A 24,113-nucleotide genomic window follows, 5' to 3' on the forward strand; every position below is an offset into this window, starting at 1 on the left:
GCTCTCTTTGACTAGGGTGATGGGTGCCATCATGGTGAGTAGATCGTTATTGATAATTTGAGTTAACCATGATTTTAACAGATTGGAAAATAAGCCACAAGGGTAAGATGCATCAAGTTGGGCTTATTTCTCCTGTGCAAAAGCCTGGTTAAAAAGAGTAGTGGTACAGATTAATCCTTTGGGATGCAAATACTTACGTATCTTCTGTAGCTGATAATGCCAACCTAAACCATGTTTTGAATAAAAACATATTTGTGTCACTCACTACCACACCTGCCAAGGAGTACATAGAGAACCACTCAGTCACGCCATAGAGCCAGAAGCCTAGCCTTCCATACTCTGAGAATATTACAGGGCCTTGGAAATCCCAAAGAGAGCCAAAGGATTAACTGTAGCTGTTCAGGTCAGACGATCCTTGGTGCTACTTATGTATCTCTTTGAAAGTGAGACTGAAGTGAGTTAAATGACTTATACTCACTGCATAATGTGGAGTGAAAATTTAGAATATAAAACATTCTGTAGGAAAGGGCTGTAAATATTCAGAAGCTGAATATGCATAAAGGATAAGGGCTAAAAGATGATCTAGGGAAATGAAAAAGGTAATGTGATTTTGAGAGGAATTGGTGTCAATTTTGGTTTTCTTTCTGTTATTTCACTATAGAACCTGTAACAAAGTAATAATATCAAATACATGTTTTTTAAAAAGAAAAAAAGGAGAAAAAAAAAGAATTGCAGGTTTTGTGGCCTGGGTTATCTTCACTGTCTTTTGAGTATCAGTAATGCCTGTAACCTAAGCTTCTTTTATACCAGGGGAGATGGGCTTGTATGGAGACCTATGATTAGTGACCCTCGCCAGGTAAGATATTGGGTGAGAATGTCCTTTAAAAAACTGCAAAATGTTCTACAAATAGAAGGTGGACAAGTCCATTTCCTCACCTGTAATAGAAAGGTTGGAGTTAAGTCTCAAATGCAATGATACTCCAAAAGTGCTTAGTAAACTGCAAAATATGACACAAATGAAGATTCTCTTCCTATCAAAATTGTAAAACAGCTGAGTGGACTTTATAATGCAACTTTAAACACTGCAGGACTGTGAGATCTTAAAACATTTTACTTAAAGAATGGATCAATTTCTCTGGGTTTCTCTCTCCATCTTTCAATTTATCTATGTCTCTCGTATATCTCTTGGTGGCGCGCTCTCTCTCTCTCTCTCTCTCTCTCCCTCTCTCTCACCCACCCCGTCTTTAATCCGTGTGTGTGTGTGTGTCTGCCTCTCTTTCAGTGTCCCTCAGTTTCTTTCTTTCTGTTTTTCTGATACAGCCTCTACCATCTTTTTCTCTCTCCCATGGCCTCTCAGAAAGGCAAAATGCTCTTTTTGCGGGGGCACTCCTTCAGTTTCATCTAGTCACTGAAATCCATTTCCTTACAAGTTCACAAGCGTTTGATGATTTCCCACCCTGAGCCGGGCCTGGGTTACAGGCAGGGCTGTTTCTTTCTCTCAGGATGACAGGCACAGAGACCAAGATCTATGAACGTCTCAGGATTCCAAAAAAAACGCCTGAGACCTTCAAAAATGATTAGCTCCAAAATATGAAAAGTAAAACCTCAAAATCAAAATTAATGAATTTTAAATTAAATGCTTACCAAATGCGACATTTGGTCAATTAGTCAACAGTCACTCTATTGAGTTTAATCTACAGGTGAAAAAATTTCCCCCCTACTTTGCAGATTGCTATAAAACTATATACATAGGGTATATGTAATTAATAAGGAAGTGGGTGCATCTTAATATGTTTTCGTTAACATGTGGTCTGGTACTTTGGGTTTAGGGAGGTTTTAAAAGGAACTTGGCTATTGAAATGGGAGAGGGGAAGAATAAAATACCAGAGAAATTGGTTTTTCTGTTTTATTAGTTTTCTTATAGCTAGAGACGTAAATGTTGGTTTAATAGCAGGCCACTAGCAATAGGCACTGGATTGAAGTAGATGGGGTAGTAAATTAGTACCCACCTCTCCTGATACAACACTATTGAAACAGCTTTCTATATAAAAAGCTCTCCAGGTTTCTAAACAAACACTCTCAACCTAACTATTTTGGGAATTTCAAAGTAATTTCTTTTTCTTTCCTTGTGTTTTAAAACCTTCCCTCTCCAGTCTTTCTTACAAAGACAAAGCCAAAGAACTGATGAACTCTTTGCTGAAGCAGAAATGTAGCAAAACCAATTGTAAGAACGGGATGCTCTCATTCAAAAACTACACGAAAAGGTTGGTGGCTCTTACTTCCTTTTAGCAACAGACTTCGATGTGAGCAGAATGAAATTCAAATAACAGTAATATCTTATAGTTATCTGATGTCTTTTACTCAAGCATTCCAAAGAAAATTGCAAATCTAGAGATACCATTTTGAGGTACCTTTGCAAGGTAAGAAGCTGAGGAGGTGGTTTTATTTTTCAGTCACATTTTACTGCCAGGAAAATTTATTTTAAATGTAATAGTAAAAGTAGCTAATAATATTTATTTTTTAGCATGTGCAGGCACCATTCTAATAACAGCTAATAGTACCAATGACAGGTACTACTATTTAGCCTCATTAGGCAGATGATAAAACTGAGGCACAGAGAGGTTGCAAAACTTGCACAAGGTAACACAGCTGGCAAATGGCACAGGGCAATTCAAATGCGGGTGCCCTGAAACTCATACTAGACCCACTGCCCATAACCTTTGCTGCTTCTAAGAACAGTAAACAGTTTCTTTGGTCAACAATCAGACTCACCAGAACTTTATCATGATGTGGTCTTTTATTAAATTGTTCAAGGGCTAAAGGATATTTCGCCAAGCAAACTATAAGAGTTTTTTTTTTTTTAAGTTTAAAATAACAAAGTTTAAAAAGTTTAAAATAACTGAGAAGATGAGAGTGAGTCCTGTCCCTCAGTGTTAGAAGTTTTGGTGTTTTAAATACATCAAGTGCAAATGAAGTTAGAAATCTCAGAGTTTAATATTTGGTATATTCTGGAAATAGGAAACCTGCAAGCCTAAAGTGGCTATATATTTTAAGTGGGATCATGCTTCGTAAATGCTTCTGGATGAGCTGACTTTGCTGCTCAAAGGGCATCCAGGGAGGAGCAGCATCAGCATCACCTGGGAGCCAGTTAGGATGCGTCGCAGACCTGCTGAATCAGAGCGTGTGTTCTAACAATAAACCATAATTCAGAAAGAATCATGTACCACAATGTTCATTGCAGCTCTATTTACAATAGACAGGACATGGAAGCAACCTAAGTGTCCATCATCGGATGACTGGATAAAGAAGATGTGGCACATATATACAATGGAATATTACTCAGCCATAAAACGGAACGAAATTGAGTTATTTGTAGTGAGGTGGATGGAGTCAGAGTCTGTCATACAGAGTGAAGTAAGTCAGAAAGAGAAAAACAAATACAGTATGCTAATGCATATATATGGAATCTAAGGGGAAAAAAAAGTCATGAAGAACCTAGTGGCAAGACGGGAATAAAGACACAGACCTACTAGAGAATAAACTTGAGGATATGGGGAGGGGGAAGGGTAAGCTGTGACAAAGTGAGAGAGTGGCATGGATATATATACACTACCAAACGTAAAATAGATAGCTACTGGGAAGCAACCGCATAGCACATGGAGATCAGCTCTGTGCTTTGTGACCACCTAGAGGGGTGGGATAGGGAGGGTGGGAGGGAGACACAAGAGGGAGAGGATATGGGGATATATGTATATGTATAGCTGATTCACTTTGTTATAAAGCAGAAACTAGTACACCATTGTAAAGCAATTATACTCCAATAAAGATGTTAAAAAAATAAAACTGAGGAAGCTAATTGAAAAAAGAAAAAGAAAAACAAAAACAAAAAACAATACCCCAGGTGATTCAAATGCACATTCCAGTTTGACAAGCACTGATCCAAGGGAACTGGTCTGTTTTTTAATTTGACAGATGTATGAATCCTGTAGTTCAGGGGGTTTTTTGTTTTGTTTTGTTTTTGTTTTTTGTTTTTGGCTGCTAGGAAGCTCAAAGTCAAATTTGCAGCTGACTTTTTATGAAAGTGTAGAGGACCTTAACCTTACCCAGATTTATACCGATTTCCTTCTCCTTATTTTCCTTTCACCCAGAAATTTTATTCCTTGTTATACAATCTCCATAAGCTGCCTCACATACTTTTTTTTAGAATGAGAATGTTTATAAATAAATGCATAAAAATAAAATATTTGCTACCTCCTGTCTTGTCATTCCATGGTCTCATGCCATTATTTGTGTTTATTCCTATTTCTAACACTTTAGGTTAGATCAAATCACAAACTCACAAAGGAATCAGTGAAAAACGGAAATGGGAAGAAAACCCCTAACGTGTAGGGTGAAGAGAACGTTCCATCTTCAGAACTCAGAGCAAGAAAAACGGAATGTGAGACTTGTTCTAGGACACCAGTCAGAATCCACACAAGGCTGGCTGCCTGCCCTGCGAAGTGGCACAAGAATGGAAGGAGGCACCAGGGATGCTGTCATAAGCAGCAGCTTGCCCCTTAGTAACCTCTGTGCTCTGTGGGCTAGGCTGCAATGTTTTGTGTAAATGCTGGTACTGTATCCTGAACATTGTGGACCTCTACCCTCTGCCCCCACAAAAAGCAAATACGGTTAAGAAGCGAGAGACAAAATGTTACCCTATTGTTTAGAAACACTACAGTGACCCAATATGCTCTCTCCATAGTCTTGTTATGTTAAAATAATGCACTCAAAAACAGAAATCAAATGAGAGAGAGAAAAACAAAAAAAACAACAGCAAACTCTAATACTTGTTATTACACCATTTTCAAGACTTTTGCAGGGAAAATGGTCTATGCTTTCTCAACTGATGAACTACAATTTGAACATCAAATATGGTGTCTTTACATAGGTATTTTAAGTACTAAGAATCTGTCTTCGAACATGAACTAACTAAATGCTCACAGCTCCTATATTTGCAGAGTACCTTTTCTGTTACAGCAATCCCTATCCCTTCTTTTTATGAGATAGATAAAAAGTTCCACTTAAGTGAGAGCTTGAAAAGCCAGCATTCCTATGAAATAAAGCAGGACCTCAAGCTGGGGCAAAGAAAATGTTACCTTTTAGAAACAAGTGAAAGCACCCTAGCTCTCCTTAAAACCCACTTACTTGTTTAGGAAAAGTCCAGCTAGTTTTCAATAGCAAAAGACCCAAAGGGAAAGTTGGGATGTTTATGATCCTAGGCTTTATCTAGATCAGATTCCCATGGAAAAGAATCACAAATACATAAGCATTTGAAACATGCTGGGGAAAACTGACTGCTTCAAGAAAAAAATAAATCTCTAACCTTGCTTGAAACGTTTTTTAAAAGATACTTTGTTGAACTGGCTGAAATTTTACCAGTTAAGATATTCATGTTACCATATATTCTTTTGAAACTCTGCTTAGCAGATTGAACATATTAAGTGGTTTATATATCATTCACTCCCACCTTAGTATGAATTAGTTTACCCAGTTTTTTCCTTCTTACAAAGAGGTTAGATTTAGGGGCTGTAGGTGTGAGTGGTGAAAGGAAATAAAAAGGATGACCTGGTAATTGTTAACCATGAGGCACTGCTTTGAGGAAGATTCCCCAGTTGCCTAGGGTGTCAGGGAGAGTGACAAAGTAAGGGGAAGTTGGAAAAGTACCCAAATCCAGATTTTTTTATTCCACAATTTTTTTTCTATAACTTTCTTAAACTTGACACTGACAACACAGTCAAAATATTCACTGGATAACTACACCTCTTTCAACTCCCACCTACCACCATGGAACCCATGATGTGGTTTTAAGGTCTAAGTTATTTGGATATTCTTTGTGATTCTCACTTAGGGAGGGCTCAGATATTTGTTAAATAGGTCAAGCTCTCAGTTGGTTTATTAGCCTATTTTCAGTGGGTTTTTATGGATGACTAGAAAATATTTAATAAGAATGTATTTTATTTTACATGAACAGAGATTGGAACTACTACAGCAATATACATTTCAGACATCCTATAAAACTCACCCTTCCACAGCTACATTTTTGCATTTCACTCAGAGGATTTATATAGGTTTTATATATGTATATAGATTAACAGATGCTTGGGAGGTGAGTCTATGGTAGGGTGTAAGGGGGGAGTGGGGTGGGTAAGGTGCTACATGCTGGGCAATGGGATAAAAGACCCCATTCCTTAATATGTACAGCTTAGGGATTTTTCCTACTACTATGAATCTAAGAAAACTTGGGAAATCTCCTCTAACCTAGGTGAAAAAAATGTTCCCCCACATGGTAGGCTTGTTTCTTTGGAGTGTGGGTTAGTGAGGGCTGGGCTGGGGGCGGGGGCAGGGGCGGACTCTTCTCACCTTAGAAGATCTGTCAAGAAGCTGTTAATTTTCTATTAGGGAGAGGTATATTGTCCTAAAAATATACCAGGCTGATGAGAACACTCTCCACAAGGAGCCTGGTCCTCTGCATCAGCAGAAGTAATCCACCCTCCCTCACTCACCTTCCCACCTCCCCACACTCCTTCAAATTCACACAGCTGGAGTGCCCCAACTTTTGGTAGCTTGGTTAAGAACTATGGTAGCAGCTTCTAAGGCTCCCAATGATGCCTGCCTCCTGGTGTTCTCACCCTCTGTAATTCCCTCCCCTCAAGTGTGGGCTGGACCTAGTGACTCATTTCTACCCAATAGGATACAGCAAGATTAGGTTACAAAAAGACCCTGGCTGCTATCTTTCTCTCTCTCTCTCTCTCTTTCTCTCTCTCTCTCTCTCTCTCTCTCTCTCTCTCTCTCTCTCTCTCGCTCTCTCACTCTCTCGCTCTTTCTCGCTTATTCTGAAGACCCCAGTTGCCATGCTGTGAGCTGCCCTACAGGGAAACCAATATAGCAAGGAATTCGAGGGGATCTCTTGCCAACAGCTAGAGAGGACCTAAGGCCCTTAGTTTAACAACCAAAGAGGAACTGAACACTGTCAACAACTTCAGGAGTGAGCTTGGAAGTGAATTCTCCCCTCGTTGACCCTTGGGGTGATCCCAGCCTTGGCTGACATCTTGACTGTGGCCTTTGGAGAGGCCTGAGTCAGAGGCACTCAGCTAAGCCACACCTGGATAACCCACATAACCTGTGAGATAACAACTGTTGTTTCATGCTGCAAAGTTTTGGTTATACAGCAATAGGTAACTGATATGAGTATATGCATTTTAAAAAAGTATATGTTAGGTATTCGCTGATATTTAAACATGTGATTCCTTTAAAAATGCTTTACCTTGTAACATTTCTGCCTCTTCACTGTGTCTCAGGGTTATTATTCCTGCTCTAAGGAATATAATATCATGACTACCTAGGGGAAAACACTCAACCTCAAAATAGCCTCTGTGGAGTCCATCCAAACACCAGCTAAGTATAAAAACTTGAGAATTTAAAAATATATGAATAACTAAATTTTCTTTGGTTCTAGTTTTGATTCTATTCACTGAATTAATGTTTCTTAAAGAGGCTGTGACAGGTCAGATAAAAGAGGAGAAGAATGCTAAAAAGTACCAACCGCAAATACCTTCCTCCTCCCTTAAAACATCAAATTTTTAATGAAAGTTTCCCCCAAACAAAACAACATTTTCAACATATTTGGCTTTGCCAAACATATGTTTGGTAAATATTCAAACATTTCAACAACATTTGGTTTTGTGAAAGACCTAAAATTCAAGTTTAAAGACACCATTTTGATGCCAAATCTGGGCAACGTTTTTCAAAAGGTCACCAGGCAGAATTGTCACGTGGAGGACTAACACGAACCAACCTGCATGTTCTTTTGAGAGACAGAGGGAGCACATTTTTTCCAGGCTTTGCAAATAGTTTCCTAAAACAAATCTGCCAACTGACAAAAACTCATACACATACCAGAAAATTTCCAAGTTTTGCTGTTGCTGAAGCTGACTTTCTTCTTTGGGTTTGAGGCAGAACCTTTACTAGTCCCCTACCCATTAAAACAAAAAACAAAAAACAGCCAATGAATAAATCAATAATACTGATTAAAATGCTTGCTTTAACATTCCTGGTGATTTTTTTTTTTTAATTAATTAATTTATTTATTTTTGGCTGTGTTGGGTCTTCGTTTCTGTGTGAGGGCTTTCTCTAGTTGTGGCAAGTGGGGTCCACTCTTCATCGCAGTGCGCGGGCCTCTCATTATCGTGGCCTCTCTTGTTGCAGAGCACAGGCTACAGACGCGCAGGCTCAGTAATTGTGGCTCATGGGCCTAGTTGCTCTGCAGCATGTGGGATCTTCCCAGACCAGGGCTCGAACCCGTGTCCCCTGCACTGGCAGGCAGACTCTCAACCACTGCGCCACCAGGGAAGCCCCCTGATGATTTTTATATTGGCAGATGTCTTGTTTCAGGTTGGGGAAGAAAATATTGGAATTGGAGGAAACAGCAGGCCTACTAAGAAATAAATTGTTCAGTTGTCCCCAACAACTTCTAGAAGCATATGCCTGCTTTGGGTACTTGGTGAGAGAGAAGGCTTGTCTAGGTTCTGGAGGCAGGAGAACTTGCAAAGATCTCAAGTGACTGCAGGACAAAGTTGCATGCATGTCTTTCTGTAGATCAATGTGATTGTGAGGGGTTCCAGTGTCTCCTGGAGACTGGGGTTTACCTCCAAGGAGAGGCAGTCCTCCTCTTTGTCTCTCTCAGCACCAAGCATTGTGCCTGGCACATGGTCGGGGCTCAAAAATACGTTAGGTGATTGCATCAACTTTATTCATAGGGTGACAAGTATTGCTCAGTTGGTGAGATTTTCAAAGGACAGGTATCCTGCTCTATGACAGAGGGTGAGGAAGGAGGAGAGGGGAAGAGTTCTCGCTCCCCACACTCACACCAGAGTGACAAGTCCACAAGGGGCTGTGCCATCCCCAGACCATTTGCAAGGCTGAGTAACAGTCATTGTTATGGACTTTACTTCTCCCTGACCTAGAAACACAAAGAGGCAGCACTTTGTTGGCTGCTGGCTGGGATACGGATTTTGGATTTTTGTGCTAGAGTTGGTTTCATTTCAACTCAACTCTGGGAGAAGACAGAGAGCATATAAAAGAAGTGTATCCCTCTCTGGGCTCTTGTGCCCAGAGCCTGAAACTAATATAATATTGTAAATCACCTATACTTCAATAAAAAAGCATGTTCCCTTTAAATAAATTAATAAATAAAAATAAAAAATGTAACTCCAGGAAAAGATGAGAAATGGGCTTTGAGACGTTCTTATTGCTAAATATATAATTATTAGTCTAGGCATGGAACTCTCTTTAAAATCATTAAAATGAGCCATTAAATTGAGCTCCTCTACTTTTATCTTTATTAAACTGTAATATTTCTATTTCTGAACCATTGCATGGATCTCAGTTTACATTTTGAAGGTTGTCAAACAAAGAACATTAAACAAGTGAGGTGCAACAGCACAGTTTTGGAAGTTATAGTTTCAGCCAGTGGATAAATGAAATTCATTTTTTAATTATAAAAGGTACATGATATGTGACTGATAAGCCATGGCTTTTTAAAAATTACCTTCTTACACTGAGTCAAAACTCAGTCCTCCCCAACTCCTAGTTCTATTTTACTTTGTGCTGTTGGGCTAGCTTGCATTGTCCTCACCCCAAAACCCACTTTTGCCCTGGGAAGACTGACACAGCATCTAATATTTCGACCCAGGGCATTCTGACTTCAGCAGAGAGGGGCAAAGGGCAGCGTATCTGAGTCCTTAAAACGACAGGACACCCATTACTGGAGAGTTGTTAAAACACCTCTCCTTTAGAGATGGCCAAACACTTCATGGGAAGAGTGGATCTTTAAAGTATACAGTAAAGTCAGAACAAAGAATGAGAAGCTAAAAAGTAGAGAAGATTTTTTCCCCCTAAATGGTAAAAAGAAATAAGAGGGAACAATTCCCCGAAGGATATCTCATCAGAAGACAAAGCCACTTCAAAGAACTAATTTTAAAATAACTATTTAAAAAACTAACAGAAGTAGAGAAATCAAAGAAAGAAGGCTTTGTGAATTTTAGGAAGCTCCTTCTAATCTAGGCAATCTATTCATCATCATCATCAAATGCAGGCCCAGATTTGCCGCATTTTCATCACCGTTTCTCTGTTGCTTCTGCCCCCACCAACCTTACATTCCCACCGCATATAAAAACAGGATGCTTCATGAACCTTTCTGCTGAAATCTACATAAAGGATCTCTGGGGAAAAAAATGACATTCACCCCCAGTACGTGGACAGAGCAAGATTTTTGGTTAGGACAGTTGTTTACAGGCAGTAACACTACAGCATGATGGACTCAAAGGGAATGCGTATAAAATAGAGACTAGTGAGGGGTTGTGACTTGTACTTAATGTACACAGAACCTCCTTAACACTATTTCATTACTGCCAAACCACATTCTTTTACTTTTGTATTTGAGGCAGGATTGGTGAATGTGTAAAAATGTATAGTGAGCAATACACCCCCAAAATGAGATTTTGCTGTCTCTCTAGACCACAGGATACATTTCTCCATCCTCCTCTCCACCACATCTTTCAACAAAGTGACAGATTTCTAAGGTCCTGACTTAACTGATGAAAGAAGGCAGAAGCTGACAGGGTAAGAAAATCCTTTGCAAAAAGCGCCAACAGTGATCTCTTGGGACACTGAAATACTTTCCCAGTTCTTCTTGGTCCTGCGCTTCAAGGCCAAAAACTTCAATGCATGTTTGCCTTTAATAAATCACGACTCCATCTGCTTAGAAATGGAAAGATACCTAGCTGCTTCTGAATCTAGAAAGTGAGCAAATTGTGCCCTCAAGTGGCTAAATGTTGTACTGGAAGGGGAGCTTCACAAAACCAGCCCTTGTTGCTAAGAAATCTTAGGTAACTTGTTCCCTCCTGAGTTTTTTCATTCTTCTAAAAAGAGGAAGGACCACTGAATTTTGGAGGAAAGTGAGGATTGTGTTCCTGATTTATTATTGAGACCAACTTGCCAGAGCAGAGTCAAGTACAGGAACTTAATTATCTGGGTAATTTTGGCACCAGGAATTCACTTTGCCTGTCTCCATTACTTGGCTAATTTAAATGATTAGATTTTGCCTGGGCTGTCACTGCTATTCCTAAATAAAGTGTTTGTTTATAATAAGCTTCATGTTCCATAAACAACTGCTCACTGGGTCGAGGAAAACCAAGGACTGAGCTTCAGGGCTGTCTTATACTTACAACAGTTATTTAAACACTCCTTTAAAGGGTGAAAAGTAGGAATTTATACCATATGCTTGTACATGGGTGAAAGGTTATATAAGATTCTTCATTTTAACGTCATTTGTAATGTTAAAAGATTGGCAACATCTTAGATGCTCATTAGTCTGGGGTTAAATGAATTAGGATACAGCCATATAATGAGATTCAGTGCAGGTGTAAAATAGCACGAGGCCACTCTCTGTATTCATATAGAAGTGCTCTCCATAATATAGTGTTCAATGAGAAATCAAAGTGCAGAACAGTGTGAGGATTATGCTATACTTGCACTCTGAAAGGAAAAGTGCAGGGTTGTACTGGTTTGTACAAACATAGTTTATTTCTGGAAGGATAAACAAGAAACTGATTAAAAATGGCTGTTTTGGGGGCTTCCCTGGCGGCGCAGTGGTTGAGAATCTGCCTGCTAATGCGGGGGACATGGGTTCGAGCCCTGGTCTGGGAAGATCCCACATGCCACGGAGCAACTAGGCCCGTGAGCCACAACTACTGAGCCTGCGCGTCTGGAGCCTGTGCTCCGCAACAAGAGAGGCCACGATAGTGAGAGGCCCGCGCACCGCAATGAAGAGTGGCCCCCACTTGCCGCAACTAGAGAAAGCCCTCGCGCAGAAACGAAGACCCAACACAGCCAAAAATTAATTAATTAAAAAAAAAAAGAAAAAGCACAACCTCAAATTATTTTTTTTAAAAAAATGGCTGTTTCCAATTGTCAAAAATAGGATTGAGCTGTGAAATATACATGATTTTCATCTGTTTTGTTCACTAGTATTTCTCCAGTGTCTAGAAAAGGGCCTGGCATGTTGCAGGCACTCAATATTTGTGGAATAAAATGAAGAAAATAAAATACGTGTATGTGTGTGTGTGTGTGTGTGTGTGTGTGTGTAAATATATATATATTTTAAGACTGTCTCCAAGGAGGGGAATCTACAGTTGGAGGTCAGGCATGGTAGAGAGAATTTTCACTGTGCACTTACGTACTTTTAAAATATTGAAATATTAGAATAGGATACCTATTCCAAAATAAATAAAATTCAAACAACCAAAGAAACAAATAAGAATGGGGAGTTATTATTTGGAATAGTTATTTAAGTAAGGCATTGTTTTGATGGTGATTTAGACCAGGGTCAATCACATCATAAACTACTAATCATTAATTAGCAATAACCCTGGAGTACTAACAGCATTGAGGAGCATTACACCATAAAAAAAACATCGTCCTCACATGGAGAGGTTTTCTGGGTGTTGTAGATTCCTCATAGACAAGTACTGAACACTTGCTCTTCGCCATATCCATTTCACGTGGTATCCTGGCATACGATAGGATTGCTTTCCAGGCCAGAGGGATTAAGTTGCAAGCCTCTTTCCCCTGAGTTTCCTGTGGCTTGCGTCACTGTGGACTTTGGATGACTCCCATGAGTGGAGGAACTCATTAAGAGGGACCATGAAAGGGAGAGAGAGGCTTTGATCCTCAAAGAAGCGTGTTGTACCCTTAAGACCCTACCCCAGGCCTCCTGAATGGGAGTCTCCAGGTAGGGCTGGACACTTGCATTTTTACAAAGCTCTACAATGAACTCTGAGGCACACTACCCTTCTTCCCCTCCCCCATCCCACCCCCAACACTGAACAGATTCACTCTGGATGGAGAGACAACTGGGCTCAGATTGGACAAAAGAAAGTTCCTCTCAAGGATACCTTCCATTCTCCATGCCCTGACTCCTTCCTAAACACGTCACCCAGAATTATTTCTGGTTTATTCCTTACAAATGCTATTCACTAAATTATAACCTCCAGACAGTCATTCAAGACCAGCTTGCACATTTATCCTATGCCGTGCTTTTTGCCCCTGTAGGATGCAAGCCTGGCAGTGTTCCTCAAAACGCCATTGTGATACGAGAGGCACCTCCCTGTTAGACCAGAAGGCAGACTTCTGGTCTGAGAACATTCAGCTAAATAGGAGGCAGCCTGAAAACAGCTAATTATCCATCAAAGAAATCATGTTCTAACTGATATGCTTGTTCACGGCAAGCACAGTCGTCCACAGCGAGTCTGATAATTGGATAAAATGACCTCAGAGGCTCTTGGGGGCTGGGATGAGAGATGAAAACGCACTTTATGTGGATTTCTCTAATGTAATCACCAGTTACAGGGACGGCAAGGAGCTTAACAAGCTCATTACAACCTCAGCGCCTGTGATCTCCGAGCAAACCCCCCGTAACTGCCACAGGATAAAATGCCCTTAAAGGTCTCGCTGGGCCTTGGCCCCAGGCCGCATTGTTTTCATTCTGCTCCCACCAGAAGGCAGCTGGAGTCTCCATTACCAGCTGCTGGGCCACATGGAAAAATCAGCCAGGAGTTGGTTCAAACGTGTTCTTGGGCTAACAACCAGCATTTTTAAAATCTGGGCATGGAGAAAAGAATGCCATACTCAGAGTCGGATAATCTTGTTTATCAACCTAATTTTTCCAGCTGTTCTGCTCCGCTCTCAGAATGACCGTCCTTCTGCTTGTGATTTTGAAATAGCTCTTGCCTGGGTCTGCTTCGGTGTACTTGTCTGACCCCATGCCTCTCACACATAGAGGCTGCCAACAGCACTGCAGAGGCCCGAGCCCCTGGTTGGGGAGATGCTCGCCATTCCTAGAATGAGTACTTCTGGCTCTAGAAGTTCGTCTCGTCCCTCAAAGTGAGTTGTTTGTCTTATGAGTGACGAACACTCTCGTTGGTTCATGGGGATACTTCCTCTGCCAGGCCCAGTTCTTTTATAACCGATCTAGATTACTCCTCAAAGTGAGTTGAATTAAGGTAGAGGCATCAGGCAGCACCCTCAGAGAATACAGTATGAATGGTGCCCCTGCGGGCAACACAGTGACCCCAACTGAGGGCACCTGAAGGGGCAGGGCTGTCAAAGGAGGCACCTGAAGAGATCGGAGGACGGGGAGGCTGAGGGCAGGAAGGCAGCTCAGCCTATGCCAGGCCAATTTTATCTGAGGCTCCATGGCAGCTGCCCTTTAAGAGAGGTAAAGAACCTGAGTGCTCTTCATATGGTATTAAACTGAAACCCCACCCATATGACAATCCTGTAAAGCATGACTCTGGCCACAACTGACACTCAAGGCCAGACAACACCTGCCATTCGTCCAGGTAATAGTTCCCTCCACTCAAGGGAGCTCTGAAGTTTATGTGAAAGATAACACAAATTGGAAATCTGAATCCTGGCTTTGTCACTGTAGGCATTCCTTGCTTGGCCCAATAGATATATTCTCCACAAGTTCCAGGTAGATCAATTTTTTATGTCAAGCCATATTTCAAATTTATCAGGTGAGTCTGCTATCAAACAAAGAATTATCCCTAAATTTAATCTGCTCTGTAAATCTTAATTTTCATTTATTTGATTTCCTTAAAGGCATACAGCCAGAATTAGAGACATGGAAATAGCAAGGTCAACATGAAAAGTTACCCTACATGCCAAAACCTTAGAATGCTGTCCAGAATTCAACTCAGTCAAAGGAAAACTTTTCTAAAAGAAACAGAAACTGCTGTCCCTACTGAAATAATATTCTTGGGAGAGATAAGACTTTAGAGCTCACCTGTTATTGGTACCATAATGTAAAGAGGTTTAGAGACCTTTGCTTGAAAGGAGACTTTGATTTGGAGAGGAGGGGACAGAAAAGTCAAGAGGTTACAAGTTTTGACAAAAATGAGAAGATGAAAAGAAGACATATATTAAATAAAAGGGAAATACAAATCAAAAAAAAAAATGAGAAGATGAGGTCACCAAGGGTAAACTGAGTCAACTTCCCAATTTGACCTGGGGTTCGGACCTGACTTGAGTCTTCCATTTCTGTCTTGTGAAATGGGAGTGGTGGTGGAGAGAAGGGAGAATTAGTCTAGGACTGGGTTACTATCCAGAGCAGCCTAATCAAAACCACTACAAAGCATATGAGGCCTGGAGAAGAAACACTTAAAAATTTAACAACAGCATGAGAAATTTAGACAAAATGTTCTCTCAATTCCTTGACATTTTCACATAGTAAGATTCTGAACCAAGTTCACCACAACTCTCCTCCCTTAAACAAGCTATAAAATATGGTGGCCTGGGAGCCAAGAGAAGACAGAAGACCAAAGCTGGAGGGAAGTATTGTCTTCTATCATTCCTAAGAGAAGAGACCTGATTTTTAATGGGGTGGCCTTGGCATTTCCACAGTGTACAGAACAGCTAAAGAATATTCACTTTGCACTTGTGGGTCTGTTTCTCATGATGCCAAGTTGGGTCCATAGTAATCCGTTCAAACTTGTCCTCCTCAGCACTCCTACATTTCTGAATCAGTAGGTGCACTAACGCATTCTGAGTCCCGCTGTGATGTAATTAAGGGATAATGTTTGCAGCAAGGAGTAGAGAGAGTTGTAAATGCCTCCCATGGGTGATTAAAAGCTAGGGGAAGTTGAATAACTATAGAATTCATTTGGTGCAAGTTTATTCCAATGCCAAGAGCATTCTTTTTTCCAATTATAGGATAGGGTTTCTAAAAAGATACACAGCATCCATAAGCAAACATTTTCATGTCTTCATCTCCCTCTAGGGAATGGAGAATGGAAACTACTGCATCCTAGGAATGCTTACTTATCTAGGAGGGAGACTTGGCTGACTTTGTATTTAGGAATGAGAAGAGAAAACCAAGAGCTGCTTCAGAAAGGATTAAATGGGGGAAATGCATGTGTACTTCAGTTTTGAAAGGAAGAGGTGCACTTCTAACTGTATGAATGGCTGGTTGTACTTCTCACTGCCATTTTTTAAAATTGAAGTATAGTTGATTTACAATGTTGTGTTAGTTTCAGGTATACAGCAAAGTGATTCGGTTATACATATATACATGTATATATATCTATATACTTTTTTCTTTTTAAATTTTTTTTGGAGTATAGTTGATTTACAATGTTGTGTTAGTTTCAGATGTACAGCAAACTGAATCAGTTATACATACACATATATCCACTCTTTTTTTTAGGTTATTTTCCCATATAGGCCATCACAGAGTATTGACTAGAGTTCACTGTGCTATACAGTAGGCTCTTATTAGTTATCTGTTTTACATATAGTAGTGTGTATATGTCAATCCCAATCTCCAGATTTATCCCTTCCCCTGATCCTCTGGTAACCATAAGTTTGTTTTCTACATCTGTGACTCTACTTCTGTTTTGTAAATAAGTTCATTTGTACCCATTTTTTAGATTCTACATTCTTTTTCTATGATTCTTTTGCATTATAGTTTATTACAAGATATTGAATATAGTTCCCTGTGCTACACAGTAAAACCTTGTTGTTTTACTCACTGCCATTTTTGACATCAACAAACCACTCACTTATCCTGTCTGGGTCTCAATTTTATACACCTGAAAACGTGAGGGGTAGAGGTACTTAGATTAGGTGAGTTCTGAAATTCTTTGCATTTCAGTCCCACATACCCAAACATCACAATGGAAAGTATGAGTGAGGATCTGGGGGAATCAGAACTCTCTTACACTGCTGGAAGGACTGCAAACTGACACAATTTTGGAAATAAGTGGTGGTATAAATAAAACTGAAAATATATATCACTGTGACCCAATAATTTTATTTCTAGGCATATTGCTTAGGGAAACTTTTACATATGTGCACAGAGAGACAAAGACAAAAATTCTCACTGCACAGTGTTTATAAAAGCCCAACATTGAAAAAATATAAATATCTATCAATAGAAAAATAGGAAATAGATAAATAAAATATGGCCTCTTCACAGAAAGGAACACTAAATAGCAGTTTAAAAGAATGGCAAAGCACTATATAAATCAATATTTCTAAAATACAAGGTATTAAGGAATTCCCATTGGTTACATCTGTGAAAATCTGAGTAACTGAAAAAGAATAATGACTGTTACTGAGTGTAACACACAATCAATAAAATTCATGAGTCCACAACAATACTCAAAAAAAAAGAAAAAATATCATACTCTTGGATGAAAAGTACAGTAGTACAGTATAACACATAGAGTATGAAGCCATTTATGTACATTTTAAATGAATATAAAAATAATACCATTCAGTGTTCACAGATTCATAATACATGACTCTGTGTGTGTGTGTGTGTGTGTGTGTGTGTGTGTAAAACCAGGGAAAATAGAAAGGACCTATGTAAGTTCATGACAATGTGATGTGAGAGGCAGGGTAGGGGTCTGTAATTGGAGACTGGGGATAAAGGAGACTTCAACTTAACCAGTATGATTGTTTGTGTGTATGTATATATATATATATATATACGTACATGTGTGTGTGTATATATATATATATATATATATATATATATATACACACACACACACACATACACACACACACGCACATACATAACAACAAAATGTCATTTCTAGATGCTGGAGAAAAGGTGCTTATTATAACTTTCTTCTCTGCGTTAAAAAAAATCTCAAAATAAAAAATAAAAGTATATGATCAGCAATGCTTTCGGCAGACAGATGTTGACAAGCTCCCTCTGAGCCCCCATGCAAACGGCCTCCAAGAAACTGAGGCAACCTAACCTTTTAGGCCTTTACTGTGTAGTTCCATGCTATCCAATATGGTAGCCACCAGCCACATACAGCTACTTGAATTTGAATTCAAATTAAAGTTAAATAAAATGAAAATTTCAGTCCCTACACTGCACTAGCCACATTTCAAAGGCTGAAGGGCCACATGTGGCTACTGTCTATTTTATTGGGCAGCACACATATAGAACATTTCTATCATTCCTCTAAATTCTATTGACAGAGCTGGTCTTGAGCTAAAAACCTGTCTTTTAGACAACCAGAACACTTTTAGTCATTGCTCTTTCCCTAATATGTCCTTCTGCCCATAGGAAAACCAAGGTAATGACTAGGATGATTTTTTTGTTTCTAGAAGGAATATGTCCACTATAATTCTACATTCCAGTTATGACTGAAGTAACATTTTCTTGTGAAAAAAAATGAGATAAATCATCTTTAAAAATTGATCTTAAAAAGTAATTATCTATAGTTTTGTAAACATCATATTTCATTTTCCCCAAAACTTAGGAAGTAGGAAAATAGGTCAAAGGATGATGAAAGCATTACCCAAACAAGGCTCAAATTTTTGGTTCAATAATTTTCCAAGAGCCTTTGTTTCTTACCTGTACACAGTATGAGGGACATACACTTCTCGGATTGGAAATTCCAAAATCTCTTTGTGTGGACGTCCCCGGTTTTCAGGAAAGGGTCTCACTGGCAGCATTTCAGGAGTCAGACAGCAACTGGTTGTCTCTGGAGCCAGAGAAATCTCCAGTTTGAGCAAGCCTAAAGAAAGAAAATAGGACTGTCTGAGTAAAGACGTTATATACAAGGGAGTCAAGAAAGACTGCTGTACTATATTTCTTTTATGGAATTGAGGATAAGTTGTGTGAGTATAAGCATTTTGGAATACCCAGTTAATTTCCCATAGTTTGAGAAAGAGCACGTCATGACAATTTTTGAGATTTAGTTTCTAGAACGTAAAAAGCAAGAAACTGTAAAATGAGTAAGAACACATTAGAGGATCTTTAAAGTCCCTTCCAGAACTATCACATCATAAGTATATAGTTCAGTAACTTCTCTCATTACAAGCACTAAAAATTAGTGGTTTTCAAACTAGGTTCCCTGGTATCCCAGGGGGCTGCAGAAGTGCCTCAGGGGCTGTTAAGCTGAGGATAAGAAGGGTGCGCCCTCACCTTCTACCAAAGCATTTCACTTTCACTTTTTCTCATGTTAAGAGTCCCATACAATATGATAAAAGAGGCTCCTCTCTTCAAACAATTATCTGATTTTCTGAGTGAGCAATCAAATATAAAGCATGATGTTTATTTACAGAATCAGTCCTTTAATAAAAATAGAAAACATTAACAGATTGGCCAAAAAAAACCAGACCTTAACTCCTAATACAAAATCCTATATTTCACTTGACAAAAAATTGCAGCATTACATGAATAATGTGTCTAATCATAAATGGCTTTGGCAGAACAACGAGGATAAAGACAAGCCATCCACACCTGGAATTGACTTGACTCTTCTCTGTAGGGATGAAGATCTTTTGTAGTCAGCTAAAAACTTGAATAAGTCTTCATCACTAAGGCGGTCTCCCTCCTGCCAAGAGAGAAGTCAGGGTTAGTGCAGATGCACCATACACTCCTGGGGTCGGGACCAAAGATTTCTCGGAAGATTTTTATCTTTAAGTATTATTGTAACGTGCCTTTCACAGATACGAGGCAACTCTGAAATCTTTTAGTCAACCTCTTGTCAAATATTCTTTCTCTACCACTCTGACTCTCTCAGCCTCTTCAATCCTCCTGGGGATGGGGATTTTACTGCATTCCTGAGGAAGGCTGTCTGACCATTAGTAATCCAGGCCAAAAGGTCCTCCCCCTATAACTTAAACCCACTGATACTTGTTTACTCCCTGGAACAAAACAGAATAAAAGTTTTCTTCAAAGGTTTGAAGATGGAGAAAGCATCTTTCCATCTTTTTCCTATCCTCATATTCTTCACATTTGTCTTGACTAAGAAGGCTACACACATACTACACTCCCTGCGCGTATGTGGGACAGGCATGCTGCTGAGGGATACGTGTGCACGAGCTCTGATCCTTACAGCAGCCCAGTAAGGAAGGTAGGTAGGTAGGTAGGTAGGTAGGTGTGTCCTATTCCTCAGTACAGATGGGAAAACTTTGGCTTATTTAGTCAAGGGCCTTGCTCCCCAAGGCAATGCAATTGGAAGGAGTATTTCCCAAATAGAAACCCTTTCAGTCCCCTGCAATCTCTATCATGAGGCATGGCACACAGAACCCTTAGTATCTCTTCTGCATTTCAGTTTGTTAACATAACCCCTTGACATGCCCCATGAGAACTGCTTGAGCTGCAGAAAATTTTCCAAAACAGAGTCAAACCAAGTATATGTCAAGTTGTTTCTTTTTGGTAGTAAAATACATATCAGGTAAAATTTACCATCTTAACCATTTTTGAGTATACAGTTCAGTAGTGTTAAGTACATTCACTTTGTTGTGCAAACGATCTCCAGAATGCTTTCAGTTTGCAAAACTGAAACTCTATACCCATTAAACAACTCCCCATTTCCCCCTTCCTGCAGCCCCTAGCCACCATCATTCTACTTTCTGTCATTCCACCTTCTGTCTCTATGAATTTGATTACGCTAGGAAATTCTTCATTCTTTAAGTAGTCTCAATGATTTCTGAGCTAATAAAGTGCACCGTCTGTAATGGTCACACTCTGTGAGGACGTAGGCAGCTCTAGAAAGCCTGCACGTGGAAAAGGGGTGAGATGGACAACATCTAGGCCAGGAAACCCCAAGCCAAAGGGGAAATGGATATTTTAGGCAGACTGTTTTCATAGCCTAATAAACGAATTGACCATGATAGTTCAATAGGATAGTTTGTATTAATGGGAACCAGTCCTTCTCTCGATTAAAAGGGCTAACGTTCATTTAGCACTTGTTATATCCCAGGCACTCTGAGAAGAGCTTTACACATCTCATGTCATCGAACCCTCCCAAAAGCCACATCAAGAAAGTGCCATCATCCTTGTTTTGTAGATAATGAAACCGAGGCTTGGTGAGGTTGACTAACTTGTTCTCTTAGTCACTACATATACTCCCCCTCTGGGCTCCAGCACTCATGCCATTGTGAGGGGACAAAGCCAGACACACTGTAACATGAAGAGATACCTGCTTGAAAAAGCTGTTAATGGTCAAGGTCTTGAAGTTGTATCCAACCCCATTTTCCTCCAAGGAGAAGGCTCTTTCAGAAAGTCTTCGAGATTGGGACAAAGTTTTCCGCTCACCCACAGATCCTTTCCCTTTAAGGAAAACAATTGTCATTCTAAAGTTTGCCTTTCTGTTTGAATATATAGCAGTTATTAACTTTACCATATGTAAGATATGTTGAAGCTCACTGAAGGAGAACACTGAACACGGCCATTCTTGTTTTGCGTGACAATTTCCCTCCCCTGATCTCTGTTCTTAGACCCCCCTGTTGGAGCCCCTAATCCTCCTCTGATCATAGTGAGAGCCCGTGAGCAACCACAGTGCCCTCCCACGTGGCGATCAAGGTAGCAGGAGTCCAGAACTGCAGCCAGAGCAGGGTCTGGCTAAATAATAAGCTTTATTTAGTCAACAGTGTTTAGTTTTGTTTTATTTTTATATTTACATTCCATTGGGAGAGGCATGTACTCAAATGCCCCTGCAGGCATTTGGGATTGTGGCCCGAACATGCTACGTACAGGTCAGCCTGAGTACATCCTGGATCTGAGCTTTCTTCTGCTCTTGCTGTGTGGACCAGGCAGCAGAACTGAGTTTCTGCCTTGGCCAACCTGCCTAATGGTAATTAGAACTGAGTCACACCCAAACCTGAACCCTGATACTCTGCTTAGTTATTTCTTACCCCTTTTGAGATTTAGGTGATGATTTTGTTACTTTTATACTGCAAAACTCAGGGGTTCTGTAGTGAATGGTCAAACTGCATAGAACCGTAATATTTCAACCCTATCTTTGAACATTCTCTTACCCTTAATTCTTGTCATAATGCTGAACTGGAGCTTCCTGCTACCACTGAGCCACCTAAACTTGCCATGCTGCCTCAGTATAATACACTGCATCTTTTGGTTGCTTCTTAAAAATCAGCCTCTGTAGTCAGGTTAATTTCTCCTTGACCCAGAGATGACTGAGGACCCAGCAAGCTCTATGCCTTAACTACCTAGTTTACGTGTCCTTTAAGCTCTATGCAGAACTCTTTCAAATAAGGCTACCTGGGTCTACATAGAAATTAGCATTAAAAAAAACCACACACACATATTGTGGTGTGAATGTTGGGATGCACTAAAATGAGATTTGTTTTTGATAAATCAGCAATAACCTGGGAGTTCTGACTGGTAATTATGCATCAATAACTCCAGGATAGCAGCAGCAATAACAAAATACCTTTTCCTCCACTCCTCTGGTAAAGGCAACATTTCAGAAGTGGCAGAGCTAAGGAATGCATGAGAAACTTCCCAAGAAATGTGACTAGAGACATAAATATTTGCTGGATACAAAGACATTTTAAAAAACAGAAACTCTGCCCCAGGTGAGGGGTGATATACTTGCAAACTCTGTAACCCTCTTGGATAGTTCCATACCCAAACTGTTGAGGAAATTAATAATTCAGATCAAAGGTCAGGTAATGAAAAAGAGAAATATGCTAAATAAATCAGAACAGTAACTAAATATTCTTTTGGTATCCACTTTTTTCACTTGCCCTTGGCAAAATAAACTGTAAGGAACTGGAAATTTTGCTAGAAACCAGAGTTTTTCATTTCGAAGCCCTTGCTTTTCTTATATTTAGGAGCCAACCATGGTGGCTTTGTTTAACACACTATAAACTATATTATTATATTATTATATTTTCTTGTTATTTTCAAGAATTTTACTTTTAAGAAGAGATGGCCACTGAAAATTAACTCTTTAAAGTGTCAAACTGTACAGAAAATTCCAACCAAAAATCTTACTATATATAAACTCCACAAAGTTCATTGTAATTGTCTTGGGGATCGCTGTCCAATCAAGCGTTTGTATTCCAGTCTTAATCATGTTTCATCCTATTCATCTCCTTCTTCCTGCCCACTCCCCCCACCTTACTGCACCCCCAACCCCCCACCAATCAGTAGCTGACCTCAGAGTTGGTACATTGGGGAGCCCTTCCCTTCACACCACAGTTGAAAAGCTTACCAACCATGGACTCCACATCAGTTACCTCCCTGTCGAGGGTAGAGACATTGAAGAAACTTGCTAAGCTTATGGGAGCCCATGCGAAGGGCATCCGGTATTTCCCCAAACGCTGGCAGAAGGATTCAGCTTGAAGTTTTAGTTTTTCAATCTTTTCTTTACTCTAGAGGAAAATGGAAAGAGACAGCAGAAACAAACAATATGGCACAACATCATTCTCAATGGTGAAAAACTGAAAGCATTTCTTCTAAGATCAGGAACAAGACAAGGGTGCCCATTCTCACCACTATTATTCAACATAGTTTTGGAAGTTTTAGCCATAGCAATCAGAGAAGAAAAAGAAATAAAAGGAATCCAAATCAGAAAAGAAGAAGTAAAACGGTCACTGTTTGCAGACGACATGATTCTATACTTAGAAAATCCTGAAGATGTCACCAGAAAACTACCAGAGCTAATCAATGAATCTGGTAAAGTAGCAGGATACAAAATTAATGCACAGAAATCTCTTGCATTCCTATACACTAACAACAAAAAATCAGAAAGAGAAATTAAGGAACCACTCCCATTTACCACTGCAACAAACAGAATAAACCTACCTAAGGAGGCAAAAGACCTGTGCAGAAAACTATATAAGACACTGATGAAAGAAATCAGATACAAACAGATGGAGAGATATACCATGTTCTTGGATTGGAAGAATCAACATTGTGAAAATGACTACACTGCCCAAAGTAATCTACAGATTCAATGCAATCCTTATCAAATTACCAATGGCATATTTCACAGAACTAGAACAAAAAATTTTACAATTTGTATGGAAACACAAAAGACCCCAAATAGCCAAAGCAATCTTGAGAAAGAAAGACAGAGCTGGAGGAATCAGGCTCCGTGACTTCAGACTATACTACAAAGCTACAGTAATCAAGACAGTGTGGTACAAGCACAAAAACAGAAATACAGATCAATGGAACAGGATAGAAAGCCTACAGATAAACCCACGCACATATGGTCACCTTATCTTTGACA

At 39.7% G+C, this 24,113-nt stretch overlaps 1 protein-coding gene and 1 long non-coding RNA gene across 3 annotated transcripts in view; one reads left to right on the plus strand and one right to left on the minus strand.

Moving 5' to 3' along the window:
• DOCK8 (dedicator of cytokinesis 8) overlaps window positions 1-24,113 on the minus strand; it is a 222,933-nt gene that overhangs the window by 93,671 nt on the left and 105,149 nt on the right. For both annotated transcript variants that reach the window (XM_059924847.1, XM_059924848.1), the window contains exons 11-14: window positions 23,091-23,250; window positions 21,054-21,184; window positions 19,367-19,460; window positions 18,476-18,638 (exon numbers count right to left, since the gene is read on the minus strand). In XM_059924847.1, the coding sequence (XP_059780830.1) occupies window positions 18,476-18,638; window positions 19,367-19,460; window positions 21,054-21,184; window positions 23,091-23,250 (548 nt within the window). The remainder of the gene's footprint in view (window positions 1-18,475; window positions 18,639-19,366; window positions 19,461-21,053; window positions 21,185-23,090; window positions 23,251-24,113) is intronic.
• LOC132367850 (uncharacterized) lies at window positions 2,162-5,220 on the plus strand. The gene is made up of 3 exons (XR_009503868.1): window positions 2,162-2,264; window positions 3,257-3,414; window positions 4,318-5,220. It is a non-coding gene; the product is annotated as an uncharacterized LOC132367850 (long non-coding RNA).

The sequence above is a fragment of the Balaenoptera ricei genome, chromosome 6 (assembly GCF_028023285.1).
Source record: "Balaenoptera ricei isolate mBalRic1 chromosome 6, mBalRic1.hap2, whole genome shotgun sequence".
NCBI lineage: Eukaryota > Metazoa > Chordata > Mammalia > Artiodactyla > Balaenopteridae > Balaenoptera > Balaenoptera ricei.